Source organism: Lagenorhynchus albirostris, chromosome 4 (genome assembly GCF_949774975.1).
Source record: "Lagenorhynchus albirostris chromosome 4, mLagAlb1.1, whole genome shotgun sequence".
Classification (NCBI taxonomy): Eukaryota; Metazoa; Chordata; class Mammalia; order Artiodactyla; family Delphinidae; genus Lagenorhynchus; species Lagenorhynchus albirostris.
In genome coordinates, this window is record NC_083098.1 from 147000202 (window position 1) to 147017007 (window position 16806).

Below are 16806 nucleotides of genomic sequence, written 5' to 3' on the forward strand. Positions count from 1 at the left end.
CCACCGAGACCCCACCGTCACAGCTGCCTCTCTGGACAGTCACCTGGAGATGAAGGTGGGGGTCAAGGTGGAAGCCCTGCCCCCCCCAGCCTTGGCCTGTCTGCCAAGCAGGAGCTCTTGCCGGCCTCAGACTTTGCCTCTGGGGCTGGGGCACTGCCCCGTGAGGACAGCTAGGCCCTCAGGGTGCTCCGTGCCAGCCAGGTGTCCTCTGCTGGTGCCCGCAGCCCACCCGCGCGTGTCTGTGCCCTTTCTGCACAGCGGCTGCTGGCTCTAAGGGCTGCAGTGCGAGAAACCCTCCTCGTCCCCAGGACGTCCTGTCGTGCAGGGTAGGGGTGTGAAGCGGTGTGGCCCCAGGGAGCACAGCCTGGGGAGGAAGTGCCCACCCAGAGTCGGGCAGCCAGGATGGGGCTTTCCTGGGGACCGGGGCTGCCATGCTGGGCTCAGGCACGGCGCCCACAGGCGGCTCCACGAGACCTGCCCGCGGGTTTGGTGCGCATCTGTGGGAGAGGGCCTAGAGGGACGCTGGGGCATCTGACTTGTCCTCCCTCCCCCAGCAGGAAGCAGTATTCTGGCCTCTTGAACCTGTGTGAGTCCCCTGGGGGCACCTCTAGAAAAGAAGGGAATCCTACTTGGGATGCAGCTGGGGCCTTGAGCCGCCAGGACTCGGGCATGAATGTAAGTGGGAGTATTTGAATCTAAATATTACTGTGACTTTAAATCACCATCACTTTTTATTGAGGGCGTCAGGGCTAAACACTTGAGGTAGTTAGCACCTGAGGTCCTCACCCTGGGCCTGTCTCACAGGTAGCTGAGTCTCAGGGAAGGTGCCTGCCTTAGGTCACCCGCCGGAAGGTGGTGGCCCTGGGACCCGACCTAGCCCTCTGGGAAGCCCTTCCACAGCCCAGTGCCATCTCTGAGTGTCAAGCCTGGATTATAGCAAGCACCACCCACGCCCCAAGCGGGAGGACACCTGCCTCAGTCTCAACCCTCCCGCCCACGCTCTCCTTGGCAGCCAGATGGCTTCTGGTGGTCCTGTTGCCCCCATCGCCTCCAGGATCAAAGCCAGGTGCCCTGCCCTCTCCCCACCCACTCCTGTGCCTTCAGCTCAGCCCAAGCCCACCCCGGCTCCCTCCCCCGTCCCTCCACACTCACCAACCCCTCGGCTCCCAGCTCCCGGTTCCCAACTCCTCTGGGAAGTGGGTCTTCCTATCGCACTTTTGCTGGGGTTATGGCCGCCCAGATCGGTGCTGGGGTAAGCTGGCTGGCTACTCAGTGGCCAGGCCCTTTTCAGGCTGGTTCCTTCCCTCCTTTCCCAGCTCCTCGCCAGGCCAAGCCTCAGGGCACACTAGCCTCAGAGGGATCTTTCCAGAATGTCACTGGGATTATCTTCTTACCCGTCTAGTTTGCGGTCGCTCTCAACCCCTCCGTCCTCATTGCCTGCCGGCTCCTCAGCCTGTCCTGGTGATCCTTAGGAGCTGCCAACCCCCTCCAGGTGCCTCGCTGCTCCCACCCCCGCCGGGTCGTCTCGGGCAGCTCCTCACCCCCAGCCACTCAGGAGTTTGAGGACTGAGTTTTCACCTTCGCACATGATTGTCAACGTGATGGAGGACAAACGCGCTCTCCTCCCACCCTCCTCCAGCCCCACAGTGTAAGGTACACAGTGGTGTTCTTCTGAAGGTGAAGGACCAGGAGGGAGAAAAGGAACCAGAGCCACTTCTTACTCAGCTGCACAGGGACAGTCATGCAGACTCTGGCTCTCCCTGGCCATCAGGCCCCAGGCGTCTGCCCTCCAGGCTGCTCTCTGCCCTACCCCCCCATCTTCACCCCCAACCCCCGCCAGTGCACAGGATGCTCCCAGCATCTGTCTCTTGCCACCGATGGTCACTTTCGTGACTGCAGAATCGAGCTTCTACCACTGTGTGAGAGTGTCACTCCCCCACCTGAAGGATGGACTCCCACCACCGTCACTGAAAGCTATCCACACATCTGAAAACAAAAGATCTTCAACATCAGACTGCAGTTGAACGTATCTGAAAAGAAATCATCCAAAACCTAAAATTCTTTTTAATATCAATAGGGGAAAAAAGATTTCCACAGGAAGAAAGGAAATAACAAACACACTCACATTTTGGTCTGTTTAGTCCAACTGAGTCTCACGGGCTTTCGCAGGGAAGAATCATCACCGGTTCCCTTTACCTCTTGACTCCCTAGGTTCTCCACTAAAAGCCCAAATGATTTTGATTGGAGGAAAGAAAGCTTGTCCTGGGAGTAAGTGTAACACGCTTGCTTTCTTAAATTCCGAATGCAACCTCAAGTAAAGTAAGTGCCCCAATAACTCCAGTTCTCAAGGAGAACTTTCTGAGTCTGGGTAGTTAACCCTCTAGTATTTGTCATTTGTACCCTGGAGGCTAACACCGTTGTGATTTTTACTTTTTATATTTTTAGGGCTTTTTTTTTTTTTTGACTCCATGAACATCTTTCAGGCAAATAACTGCGGTCAGCATTTCAAAGTCATACGCGGAATTTTGTGGGCCCAGGAAACGACGCAGGAGTCACTAGGAAAAGTGGGCTTATAGTTCAGCCTCCTTGTGCTGGGGTCTCACCCTCCCACGTCCCAGGGATCTTTCATGAAAGCAGCCCTTTTCTTTCTGCATCCTTACTTCTGTCTCCTCTGAGTTCCTCCTCACAGTCTATAAATATCCCCAAGTTCCTCCCATCTTAAAACAAAACAAAACCCAAGCCCTCCCCCCAGCTCTGCATTCCCACCCCCTCATCTCCTGTCGTCCTGCTGTTTTCTCTCTCCCTCAGTCTTTGCCTCCTCAGCAGAATTTCTTGAAGGCGCTGCCTCCACAGCCTGCCCTTCCTCCGCAGAAAGCTGCTCGGTTCCTCTCCCCGCAGCTCGCCCCCATCCCATCCCCATCCCCACGGCTGGGCAAAGGAGTGAGCCTTCCCGGTCCCGGGGCTCTAACCCAGCCTCCCACCTCACACCAACAGGACCGTTCCCCGCCCGCCCGGGCCCAGGGCCCTGCTTTCAGGCCGGGCACTGCTCTGTGAATTTTTTCTCCTGTAACGTTTGTTTTTCCGATCATTTTAGGCTTTATCGTCTTTTGGAAGAGGAGGATTAAAAAAGTAAAACGAATTAATAAATATGTGCAAGTCAAGAATAATTTCATGGTATCTGCCCCAGAACATTATTCTTTCTCTTCTTAAAAATACTAAGAAAAATTATCCAGAAAGACTTTTGCCCTTACGATGTCGCACTAGACAAGGACATTGTCTAACAAGCCACCTTAGGGCCATTTGATGCTGGGGGTGGGTGGGGGGGTATTGACTATGTAGTAATGACCAGGGCCCCAACCTTGCACATTTAGATGTTAATTTGTAGAAGATTGGTAACTTAAAAATGATTTGTGTCTGGTAGAGATGCAAATGAATTCTGCCCAATACAAATGATAACCCCCAAAAGTCTGGTTTCATTGGACGGTAGGGCGTCAACCAGATTTGCATCAAACTCGGCAATCTTATTTGAGCACTGCTCCTTTCGCTGACCACACATCTTCCGTTTCCGGCATCCTCCTTGGAAACCGTCTCCATCCCGACACATATCCACTGTATGTCTATACGAGTTATAGTTTCAACTTTTATTTAAAAGTCGTATGTGGAAAATGGGATTGTCAGGTGAGGGCTTGGTAACTAAGCGCTCCTGCAAAACAGCGTTCATCGTAAAAGACTGTGAGGCGAGTAAGTCCGCTCCGCGAGCTCGTCCACGCGCACTCCGGAGTGGAGCGCGGCCCCGCGGTCGGGGAGGACGGGACACAGAGGCCACGGGGCCGAGGCTGCCCGGTTACAGGGCGGCCGGCAGGGCAGGGCGGGGCTGGCTCCGGTGCGCGCTCCCGACCCAACGAGGCTGCGGCTGAAAGCCGGCTCCTCAGAGGGTGCAATCGGGGTACCGCGTGCAGGCGCAGCGACTGTGCAAGGCCGGACCTCCCGCCTAGGCGACCCCCAGACCTCACCCCACCCCTCCCCCTCGCCCCGGCCCCGCCCCTGAGGCAGGGAGTCAATCAGCTCGCTCCCTGCTGGTAGACGTCAGGCCGGGGGCCCGCCCCATCCAGCCCCGCCTCTTCCGACCCTGCGCCTGTGCAGAAGGTCGCCCCGCGACCCGGGCTTGGTCTTCTGCGCGCGCGCGGGGGGCGGCGTTCCCGTGAGGCCGTGCGAGGCGTGGCGGCGGGCTGTTGAGGGGCTCGAGCCGAGCTTTCTGAGGTATGTGGCGGCCGCCTCGCGGTTCTATCAGGCGGGAGGTGGGGCTGTGGGAGCGGCGCGGCTCAGCGGGCTGCGTCTTTCTTCCGGGCGTCTCTGGGGACGTCCTTCGGGCGCGCAGGTACTTGCCCGCGCGGCGCAGTCGCTGTCCGCAGGGCGAGGGCCCGGGGAGCGAGTGGGGGCCGGGTGGGTGAGGGGAGCGTCCGGAGCTTGGCGGCTCCAGTGCGGTCGGGGGGCGGCGCCCGGAGGGTTGAGGAGAGCGGCGGGACACTGGGGGCTCCCTCCGGTGCGGGGGGGGGCCGGGGGCGCGAGTGAGGGGCGAGGGGCGTGGCCGGAAACGGGGGGCTCCAGTACGGGCGGGGGGGGGGCGCCCGGGGCCCCGCCCGTCCAGGCCCGACCCTGAGGCGCTGCTAGGACGCGGAGGGGCGTACCTGAGCCCCGCAGGCCGGCCGGGCACCCGCCTGAGGTTTGTGCAGTTTGTCTTGGCGCCGATTCGGCGGCCTCTGTGGACGAGTAGTTTATTGACGCGCGTCCCAGTCCTCGCTGAATGCATCACCCCAAGTCACCGAGTGCCGCAGATGTGTTACTGGGGCCCTCCTCTGTGCCTCCTGTTTCCGTCCTTGGAGTTCGCAGCGTGGACAGGTGGTCCCTGTGCTGAAAATAATAAATGCCTGAAGTACCTTTATTGAACGACTGCTCAGTCCTTTGGCTCTTCTCGAGTCGGGGGTGGTTCTTAAACCTTAAGCCTGATTTTCTCTGCACTAGGTTCGTCGTATCTGACTGGTTCTTGCGTGAATGCGGATGCTGACTGAGTTATTCAGGTAAATATTTAGTTGACTCTCGTAAAAAACTTACCATATTTATTTCTGTTTTCTCAGGAAGGACAGGGAAAGGAGGCTGCTTAGCCGCGTGATGGCTTGGATATATTTACATCCATGTATTTTGAATTAAAAACTGAACTGCTGCTTCCTAAAATACAACGTATTTTAAACCGTGTTATCTTTGGAAAAAATAGGATTTCCTTGTTAATTAGGTTTTCATTACTGTTGCATTGTTCTAAGTAATACCCTAATTGTTTATCTTAATCAGACTTTCCAGCTACAACTGTATCTTGTGATGTTTAGCTGTATCATCCTTTCAAAGATATAGTCGCCCTATTTGTGGTCTAACACTTGTTTTTTTTCCCCCCCCAGGAGAAATTATTATAGAGTCTAAAAATATATTTCCCCCTTCTCTGTGGACTTAACATAAAATTAGTTTTGTATGTATTTGGATTCATTTTCTAAATAGCAACACTATAAAACCTTATCAGTTACAAAAAATTTGGGTAGTTAAACCATGAGTTGTGGAAAGGAGTTTGTGGAAACGTTAAAAAAAATTGATTATCCCAAAGCTGATATTCTTAATGGGGAAGATTTTGACTGGTTGTTTGAGACTGTTGAAAATGAATCATTTTTGAAGTGGTTTTGTGGGAATGTGAGTGAACGGAACGTATTATCTGAAGAGGAATTGGAAGCTTTTAGCATTCTTCAGAAATCAGGCAAGCCCATCCTAGAAGGAGCAGCGTTGGATGAAGTTCTTAATACCTGTAAAACTTCTGATTTGAAGACACCTACCCTGAATGACAAAGAGCTGGAGAAATTAGAGGATGAGGTTCAAACTCTGCAGAAATTAAAGAACCTGAAAATTCAGCGACGTAATAAATGCCAGTTGATGGCTTCAGTAACTAGCCACAAGTCTCTGAGGTTAAATGCTAAAGAAGGAGCAGCCAATAAGAAGCTGAAGCAGAGTCAGCGAATTCTAAATGCTGCCAATACTAAGATCAGTAATGAGCTTCACGCTCTTACTGATGGAGTTGCAAAATTACTGGTGTTCTTCAGACATTCGAATTTGGGTCAAGGGACAGATCCACTGGTGTTTTTATCTCAATTTTCATTGGAAAAATATCTAAGCCAAGAAGAGCAAAGCACAGCAGCATTAACCTTATATACCAAAAAACAGTTCTTTCAAGGTGTACATGAAGTAGTTGAAAGTTCAAACGAAGAAAATTTTCAACTTTTAGATATACAAGCATCCTCTATTTGTGATAATCAAGAAGTTCTTGAGGAGAGACGGCTAGAGATGACTAGGCTGCAGCTGGCATATATTTGTGCTCAACATCAGTTAATTCACTTGAAAGCAAGAAATTTGAGCCTGAAGTCAAGTATAAAATGGGCAGAGGAGAATCTTCATAGCCTCACTAGCAAGGTAAACATGAGAAATGGGACTGGATTCATATTGAAATTGTTGTTGATAATGGAGTAATACTGATAGTAAAGTCTTTAGAAATGGGGATATAATAAGGAATCACAGTCTCTTATTTTGTTTGTTCAGTGTTTAGTTGTGATCTGTGTCATTGTTTCGTACAAATAGATCTTCATATTAGCCAAGGGCAGAAATAGTAATTATAACCCGACCACATTATCTAGTTCATTTTAAACAAAAGTACTTTTGCATTCTGTGTTGGTTCAGATACAGATGACCCTGACATTTCCTTTTTTATGATGAATGGGTAAAGAGCCTTATTGCTGTGTTACGGGTTTTCTGCCTTGTTTGCGCTGACCAGAGGATGGTGCTAATGAAGTTAGAGATCCGGTTCAGTGGATTGAAACCCTGATTCTTTTCTAAGAATGTATAGATGTATTATGGTTAGCCATCTGCACTCTTGGGAAGCTTGCTTTCTTGGTAATGTAACCACTAGATAGTTGAGTAAAAATAACAGCTTTTCTGAAGCTGAATACCTATAACTGACACAAACTTTGGAATGATGTGTGAAGTCCTGTTATTCTGTAGAAGTGCTGAAATCAACAGGCAGGCTGGGAGAATAGCTACTGAGATTATTTTAATTTTTAAAAAAACTTAAATAGTATACATTAGCGTTCGGTGAGTAGTGTGATTTTTATTAAGACAAACATGACAAGATGTCCATTACTGTGTCTAGTATTTTACATGGTAGTAATAGCATTAAAAGTTAGCAATTCATAATGGCTTTACCCTTGGCTTAGTCTACACTTTGCTTTTTTAAACTGTGATTTTGGCTTCTGCTAATATGAAATAAGTTATTAGTGAGTATGTTATCTGATAACCTAAAATGGAAAGTGAAAATAATTTAAAAACTATTTCAACTTTATACTTACAGTTTGAAATGTAATTGTTTTCTTTGTGTAGGTTCTTGGCAAAGATATTTTGGATGCTAAAATTTCTAGCTTGAACAGTGAGATTCTGAAACTTGAAGAACAAATCACTCATATAAAAGACAAAATTTTGCCTGCTGTGGTAAGAGAGAATGCCCAGTTATTGAATATGCCAGTTGTAAAGGGAGATTTTGACCTGCAGATTGCTAAACAAGACTATTACACAGCAAGACAAGAGTTAGTTTTAAATCAGTTGATAAAGCAAAAGGCATCATTTGAACTTGTACAATTATCTTATGAAATTGAATTGAGAAGGCATTTGGACATATATCGTCAGCTTGAAAACTTGGTTCAAGAACTTAGTCAAAGTAATTTGATGCTCCACCACCAATTAGAAATGCTGACAGACCCATCTGTATCTCAGCAGATAAATCCAAGGAATACCATTGATACCAAGGATTATTCTACTCATAGGTAGGCTTCATTGTTTCTTTAGTGAGTAATTATTTTTCCATTCGTTTTTGTAAAATACTAGAGTTTGAACTAAAATTGTGGACGTTTAAAGAATTCTTTGCACTCCGTTTTTGGCCTTTGTATTCTGTTCTTCCACCTTTCTGTTATATTCTTATATGTTTCTTTTTCCTTTTTAATTCTTGCTCTCTTTTTCATTTATGTTAAATCTGGAAGTAGCTGGTTTAGAGGTGAGGTGGATGCGTTGGAGGATTGAAAATATACAATACAAGGTCTTTATTCATGTTTAGGCACTATTTATTGATAGATGTTTTTAGATTTGGGGCAGGAGTTTAACTTACAGCAGGAAGTTTGAATACAGCTGGGTGAATAGCAAGTATTGCAGAGCAGAGAATTGACTTCATGTGGAGAAGGCAGCAGTAGAGAGGAGAGAAGACTTCATTTTTGCGTCTAGTCAAGGTGAATCAGCAAGAATGAATGCTAGCTTCCAGTCTTTTCTGGATGTCTAAGCAATTGATGGTATGGGGATACTGAAATTGGAGGGCTAAAGTAGTCAAAGGACTCAAAAATCTCGATCCTACTGATTTTTCTCTAGGCTAGAAGAAAATCATCTAATACTTTGTGTTCTTGTTAATGAAATGAAGGGCAGGGATAGGGCTGCCTCACTGCACACTTTCAGAGGTGGCATTGACCTCATGATTCTGTGTAAATGGTGCCCCCTGGAACTGTGTAGTGACATTCCACAAGAGCAGAATTAGCCTTAGGCTTGAACCTGTTTTAGGAAACCTGTTGCAACTTGTTAAAATAATTAAAATAATACATTTAAGAAAAATTCTGAGAAAAAGAGCAGGCACTTTTTGTCATAAATATGTAGAAAGTGCTGCCTCACATTTTTCCATTAGTTTTGTAGGATATTTCTGCCATTAATGTTTGAAGTGTTAAAGTGATCTCATGGTTCATTAGGAATTTAATTCGTCAAGCAAATATGGACATGACTGGAGTAGCAAGTTTACTATTACTATTTACGTGGCTCTTTACTGTTTACTTTTTTAAACATTTTACGTTGTTTATATTTTCATTTTTTCTCTTTTAAGTTTACCACAGTCCTTTAAAATCAGGTAGGTATTACGATGTGAAAATTAAGTCTCAGAGGTTGACTTGAGTTAGGTCTTACATGGCAGCCAGAACTCAGATCTAGGTCTTCTGTTTCAAGTTCATTGCTGTTTCTACTACATCATAGTTGTGTTCTGTGAAAGAATTGTTTTCTAGGGAGGTACCTCTGAAACGTTTGTTTGAGGTAGGTTAATGGCAGTTAAAGTCAAAAAATTTTTTGTCTAAAACTTGGAAGATGGGAAAACTGGGGATTCAGATACAGTAATTAGAATACGTATTTCTGTAATGAGGTAGTATTTTAGTTGGAATGTTTTTAGTTGTTTGATTAATATTTATAGGTTGTTAGCTTTCCCCAAAGATGCCCCAATATATAGTGGATTATAATTTTGAAAACTGTACTAACTTGAAAATTTTTTTCTGTAATTTTTAATCTTACATTTTAGGCTTTATCAACTTTTAGAAGGAGAGAATAAGAAAAAAGAATTGTTTATAACCCATGGAAACCTGGAAGAAGTGGCTGAGAAATTAAAACAGGACGTTTCTTTGGTACAAGAGCAGTTAGCAGTATCTGCTCAAGAGCATTCTTTCTTTCTGTCCAAACTAAATAATGATGTGGACATGCTTTGTGATGCTTTGTATCAAGGAGGAAATCAGCTTTTGCTTAGTGATCAGGTGGGTGTTTGCTATAGTAATTAAAAATACTTAAAAAAATAGTGTTCAGGGCTTCCCTGGTGGCGCAGTGGTTGAGAGTCTGCCTGCTGATGCAGGGGACATGGGTTTGTCTCCCAGTCCGGGAGGATCCCGCGTGCCGCAGAGCGGCTGGGCCCATGGGCCATGGCTGCTGAGCATGCGCGTCCGGAGCCTGTGCTCCGCAGCAGGAGAGGCCACAGCGGTGAGGGGCCCGTGTACTGCAAAAAAAAAAAAAAAAAAAAAAGTGTTCATTGTAAAAGATGCTAAAGAAAATGTTAACATGAGGAAAATATTACTCCATATCTCATTGCCCTAATAACATTTTCATACCTCATTTTTATTCATATAAAAACATAAATATATTTTTCAGATTGTTTTGATCAGTGCACACAGAATTTTAAAAATTGATGAACTATTTCAGATGTAGAAGGATATATAATGTTTATGCTAAGAATTAAGAAAAATAAAACCACCCCTGTATTTTTTTCACCTATCTTAGTAAATAGAGGATTGCCCTTATATCTCTAAAATCCTCTGTACACTTAGTAATAGCGTGCTCCTCCTAATAGCATTCCCCTCTCTTCTTCAAGGAGTAACTACTACGCTTAATTTTGTCATTCGCTTTCTTTTGTTTATAATACAGACCATGTGTTATTTAGTTTTGTATGTTTCTGAATTTTATATAGATTGTATTAATGTATTCTTTAGTAACTTGCTTGTTTCTTAATATGATTTTGAGATTCATCCATGTTGATATTTGTAAAGCTATAGCTCATTTATAGTTTTCTCTTTTGTATAGTTAGTATTCTCTTATGTGAAATTCCACAATTATCTGTTCTGTTGACAGACATTTAGATTATTTCCAGTTTTTGCTGTTGTAGATCATACAGCTATGTATAGTCTTGTTGCATGTCTTGTAGATGCATGCCTACACACACACACACACACACACACATACACACACACACACACACACACACTCTCTCACACTCACACATCACTCGCTGTCCCCTCACACAGGCGTGGAATTGCTAGATAACAGGTTCAGTTTTACAGTGTACATCAAACTGGTTTCTAAAGGGGTTGTATCATATTGTACCAGCGATGTTTAAGAGATGCTATGTATCCATATCCTGTTCATCACGTAGCACTGTCTGATTTATAATTTTCTCTCACTCTGTAGAGATGTAAAATAGCATCCCGTTGAGATTGTAATTTGCATTTCTCTGATGGTTAGGGAGGTTGAACCCCCTTTCAGTAGGAGTTATTTATGTATTTCAAATACCAGTCCTTTGTCAGTGATGTGTGTTATGTATATTTGCTCCGTATTTGTGGCTTGTTTTTTTCTTTTTTACTGTTTCCTGTTAGTTTATTTTTGGCTTTTTTTTTTTTGATGTTTTAATGTCATGTCATTTAATCACTCTTAAAGTTTGCCCTTTTTTATATCTTGTTCAGGTTTGCCCATAATATCATAATGATAGTCCCCTTTACTTTATCTTAAAGTTATGCTGTTCAAGTTCAGTTCTTTAATCCACCAGGAGTTTATTTTTATGTATGACATGAGAGGTAGAGTTCTCATTTTATTTTTATTTTTTCCCTATGAATAACCAGATTGTCCCATCACCATTTATTGAGGCATACAAATTTAAAATCAGTATCTTTCTGGTGAAGGGACCCCCTTACATTATGAGATAACAAAAGGATCCTTAAATGCCTTCTGCCTTCATGTATGTTTTGTTAGATATTTTGGGCACCACCACTTCTGAACCATAAAGTGGGTTCAGACTCTGTTTTTGGAGGACCCAGGTGACTCCTGCCTGGGCTGTAATTCTAACCAAGGGCTCTTCCACCTCTGGCCATCCTGATCTTAAGATTGTTGGTGTCCTTGGAGTCCTTAGTTTATTATGAAGAGTCTCCTGTTTGACTTCCCACCTTCTGTGGACCTTGGACTTTGATTTTTCTCCCAGGAATCATGGATTCTGATTTTCCAAGATTGGCAATTGAATAAGCACCTCCTGGGCTCCCTTACCAACCTGCATTGTTTTATGGTCTTGTAGTTTCTTTTAATGTCTTGTTACCTCTTTGTTGCTTTTAGGAAGCTTTTGTTTTGTTTGACTAAGTACTTCATTTCACCTTTCACATTTTTTCCTATAGAAGAATTGATCTGAGTAACTAGCTTACTTTTCTTGAAATAAGGCGGCTTATGATTAGTTTTTTTAAATAATTTTTTTACTGTGGTAAAATACACAAAGTGTAAAATTTACAATTTTAACCACTTTAAAGTGTGCAATTCAGTGACATTAAATACATTCACAGTGTCGTGCAACCATGACACCATACATTTCCAGAACTTTTTCCTCATCCCAAATGGGCCAGTCTCTGTGCCTGTTAAATATTAACTCCCCATTCCTCCTTTCCCCCATCCCTGGTAACTCTATTCCAGTTTCTGTCTCTATGAATTTGCCTACTCTAGGTACTTCATGTAAGTAGAATTGTATAATATTTGTCCTTTTGTGTTTGGCTTATTTTAGCATAATGTCCTTAAGTATCATCCATATTGCACGAGGTGTGAGAATTTTATTCCTTTTTGCGGCTGAGTATTCCATTGTGTGTATACATCACATTTTATCTGTTCATCTGTTTAATAGACACTTGGGTTGTTTACACCTTTTGGCTGTTTTGAAGAATGCTGCTGTGAACATTGTTGTACAAGTACTTGAGTCCCTGTTTTCATTCCTTTTGGGTATATACCTAGGAGTGGATGCTGAGTCATGTGGTAAGTCTCTGTTTAACTTTCTGAGGAACTGCCGAACATTTCCACAGCAGCTGCACCAGGGTTCCAGTTTCTCCATGTCCTCGCCTACGCTTGTTACTTTCCCTTTTTAAAACATATGTAACAGTCATTCTAATGGATGTGAAGTGATATTTGTGATTAGTTTTTTAAAGTCTCCTATTAGTGATTTTTATCTTCTTGATCTTTTAAACAATTATGTGAAAATCCCATGATGGTGGATTTGAAAATTTCTCCTTGTAGTTCTGTCAGTTTTTTCTTTATATTTGAGTTTATAAGTTACATCCAAATTTAAAATCGCAGTGAAATATTCTGGTAGACTTAAATTGCAGTGAATTGAGCCGTTGAGCATTATATAATGACCCTGTGTTGTGCTTTTTGTCTTAATATTCTCTTGTCTGATATTAATATTCCTATGCTATCTTTCTTTTGGTTAGTATTTGCAAGGTGGATGCTTTTTTCCTTTACTTAATGTATCTTTCATGTTCTTCCTTTATACTTAGCCTTATGAAATAAACATTTCCATGCTAAACGATTTTAATTTTTAAAGTTTATAATACTCTTGATTTAATTACTGTGTCATAATTTGTGTAACCAGTCCACCATCTTGGAGTATTTTGATAGTCTTCGTTTTTTTCTTTTGTTTGCTCTTGAATGAGATCATGTATATCTTGTGTATATAGCTTTTTGTTGTTGGATACTTTTTTTTTTTTTGGATACATTCATTTGGATGAACTCTTAGAAGTAGAATTATTGGATTTCTTGGGTATACACATTATTTTTTGGCCTTTGATACTGCCATATTGCTTTTCAAAGGAGTTGTACCTACTTACAGTGTCACCAGCACTATTAAATGTCTGCTAGACACCGCTTATCATATGATACACCATAATTTCATGAATTTCTAAGAAAGAAAAAACTTTTTCAGTTAAACTGACACAGTATTTCCTTATTTAGAATTTTTATTTCATGCCTATTAGAAGATACCTTTTAGGTGTGGGTTTTTCTCATATCACTGTTGAATATACATTAAAAGGGAAAAAGCCAATTAAAATGGTTAAGGTGTTTCTAAAGCTTCACATTTAGTGTCCACTTCTATGTTATATCTTGACTCAAAGTACTTTTAATATTTTTCCACATTATACATCAAGAATGTTGGTGATAGCCGAAAACTTAATAACCTGATCTTAAAATGGGCTAAGGACTGGAATAGACATTTCCTCAAAGAAGAAATACAGATGGCCAACAGGTTTATGAGTAGATGTTCGATTATCTAATTATCAGGGAAATGCAAATCAGAACCACAGTGAGATAACACCTTATGCCTGTTAGGATGACTGTTATCAAAAATCAAAAGACTAGGATTGGTGAGGATGTGGGGAAATTGGAACCCTTGTACATTTTTGGTGGGCATGCAAAATGGTGCAGCTGCTGTGGAAAACAGTATGGAATTTCCTCAAAAGTTTTTAAAATAGAACTACTGTTATAATCCTGTAATCCTACTTCTGGGTATATATCCAAAGGAAATGAAAACAGGATATTAAAGAGATGTCTGCACTCACATGTTCATCGCAGCACTTACTCATAATAGCTAAGCTGTGGAAACAACCTAAAAGTCCATCAGTGGAGGAATGGATAAAGAAAATATAGTACACACATACAATGGAATATTATTCAGCCTTAGAAAAAGAGAACTGCAAAATGCCACAACAAGGGTGAACCTTGAGGAGATTATGCTAAGTGAAATAAGCCAGTCACGAAGAAATAGTGCATGATTCCACTTATATGAGCATCTAAAGTAGATTTATTAGAAGCACAGAGTAGAATGGTGGTTGCCAGATGGGAAGTTGTTGATCAACAGGTCTAAAGTTTCGATTATGCAAAATGAACAAGTTCTAGCCATCTGCTATACAACATTGTGCCTGTAGTTAACAATACCGTATTGTACTCCTGAATTTAAGAGGGGAGATCTCATGTGTTCTTACCATAATTAAAAAATATATATATATTGGTGAGGGAATTCCTTGGCGGTCCAGTGGTTAGGACTCGGCGCTTCCACTTCAGGCGGCGCAGATTCAGTCCCTGGTTGGGAGAACTAAGATCCTGCAAGCCTTGTGGCATGGCAAAAAATAAAATATTGGTGATAAAGTGCTTCTAATGAGTGTCTGGTCAATAACAGTTACATGATGCTCTTGATTGTACAGTGCATGTTGATTTCAGTTATATTAAAATGTGAAAGATTCCATCTTAGAATCACTAAAATATGGTGATTTCACTATAATGTCATTGGGTATCATTATTTAATGTTTTTCCCTATCCCAGTGAGGTATAAAGTGTCATCCATATGAATTTTAACTTGCATTTTTATTAATGAAGTTGAATATTTTTCAGTATTTGTAGGAGTATTATTTTAGTAACTGTTAAGATCTTTAGTATTGAAACTAAAGGTTAGATGTTTCTGATTGTATTCAAGTTTACAGAGTTTTTCCTCAAAGAGAGACCGCTTAATGTGGATATTACTTGATTTTTTTTTTTTTTAATGTAGCTAGTTTAAGAAATACTCTCTGGAACTGGCATTTATGACAGGTGTGAAGCTGTTATTCATGAACTTGTACGTTAGAATCACCAAGGAGCCTGTTGAAATGTAGCTTCTTGCCCTGTTGCAGAGTGATTTAGTGTAGAATGAGGTGCAGGAAACTATTCTTAACAAACTCCCCCAGGTGATTACCATGCTGTGGACCATGCTGAGAGGCTGTGGGAGGTTGAGGTGTAGTTACAGCTACAGATTTTCTGAGAACCTCTTTGGTAATACTGGCTGAAAAATTATAGGAGTAGAATACATGACTAGAAGGCCATGGAAACTTGTTAATAAACTGCTTTTAATGTTAAGAAGTGAAGAATTTCAATTATTAACTGTGAAGGGTCCAGCATGTCTAGGTTTTTGAGAAGAATTACACGGTAAGTCAGGATTGTTGAATGTCACATATAGTTCCATCTTCTGTAACAATGTGAAAAAAGAAAAATGAGATTTTTGTTAATGTAATTCTTTTATATTGGTAATTGCTTCATTTCAAGGTTTTCTCAGAACCTGTGATGTCTAGTGTAAACAGCTTAGGCTAAAACAAGGTTTGATTACTTAAGCAGAATGTAAGTTCCAGGAAGGAAATGGTGCTCATTCTTCTATTTGTAGACTCTGAAACAGTGCTTGGTGCGTGGTGGGCATTCAGTAATATTTGAATGTATGAATATGCAGAACAGTTTACATATCAAGTACTCTTCAGGGAGTAGGAGTTTGCTTTGAATCACTTAAAATTGCCTATAGGAAGTGGTTGCAGTGGGTCTTATCAATACATAGACTTTTTATTAATCCTGCTATGGATTTTTTTTTTTGCCCGGGGCCCGCGGCCTGTGGGATCTTAATTCCCCGACCAGGGATGGAACCCCCCCCCACCCACTGCAGTGGAAGCTCAGGGTCTTAACCACTGGGCAACCAGGGAAGTACCCCCTGCTATGGATTTTTAATTGAGGTTCATTTATTGTTGAGATTGTGGGAATAATCATTATATCATTTAGATTCTTCTTATGTAAATTACATTTAAAATTTATAATTGGTAGTATGAATAGAGCTCTTGAATTAAAAACATTACTGTTTTCCTTTTAGGAGTTAATGGAGCAGTTTCCTCAAGTTGAATCTCAGCTAAATAAGCTAAATCATCTTCTTACTGATATTCTTGCTGATGTGAAGACAAAAAGAAAAATTTTGGCATCTAATAAACTGCATCAAATGGAAAGAGAATTATATGTATATTTTTTTAAAGATGAAGATTATCTGAAAGATATTGTGGAGAATTTAGAAAACCGGTCAAAGATTAAGGCTGTTGGTCTTGAAGATTGAAAATGAAATCTTTACTGCACGTGCTGTGTTTTAATATTTTATATATTAGGAGGAGAATATAGCTAATAAACACTGAAAATTTTAAATTCGAGGTCAATGGAACGTTTCATTTAATGAATTCAAGCATTATATCAATTTGGTTTATTATATGTTTGTTCAAAGTCCCAGTGCTTTTTATGACTTGAACATTTGCTTGGTGGCACTTAGTCCAGGTAACTTTTAAGTTACAGGGAAAAAGCATTATTATATAATGCAGATATTTTTTACAGAGTTAATTGTATCTCTTTTTTTTTTTTTTTTAGAGATAGAAATTTCTGCTGTTAAATATTTTAAAAATTTGTAGGACTTTGAATCAGCATTGTTAAAGCTGTAGACCTTAATAAATGAAATAATTAAGTCCCCTCATATTTGTCTAT

The 16806-nt window shown here is 42.1% G+C and overlaps 2 protein-coding genes across 2 annotated transcripts in view; both read left to right on the forward strand.

Moving 5' to 3' along the window:
* The first annotated feature begins 4184 nt into the window (after positions 1-4184).
* The window catches only part of POLN (DNA polymerase nu), a 173444-nt gene continuing 160822 nt past the window's right edge, over positions 4185-16806 (forward strand). Inside the window, exons 1-2 of the mRNA XM_060148878.1 lie at positions 4185-4260; positions 5023-5078. The gene's annotated coding sequence lies outside the window, so the exon portion shown is untranslated. The remainder of the gene's footprint in view (positions 4261-5022; positions 5079-16806) is intronic.
* HAUS3 (HAUS augmin like complex subunit 3) lies at positions 4193-16476 on the forward strand. The gene is made up of 6 exons (XM_060148879.1): positions 4193-4260; positions 5023-5078; positions 5451-6504; positions 7465-7904; positions 9458-9686; positions 16157-16476. Exons 3-6 carry the CDS (start codon positions 5596-5598, stop codon positions 16388-16390), a joined length of 1812 nt encoding a protein of 603 aa, XP_060004862.1. The 5' UTR covers positions 4193-4260; positions 5023-5078; positions 5451-5595; the 3' UTR covers positions 16391-16476.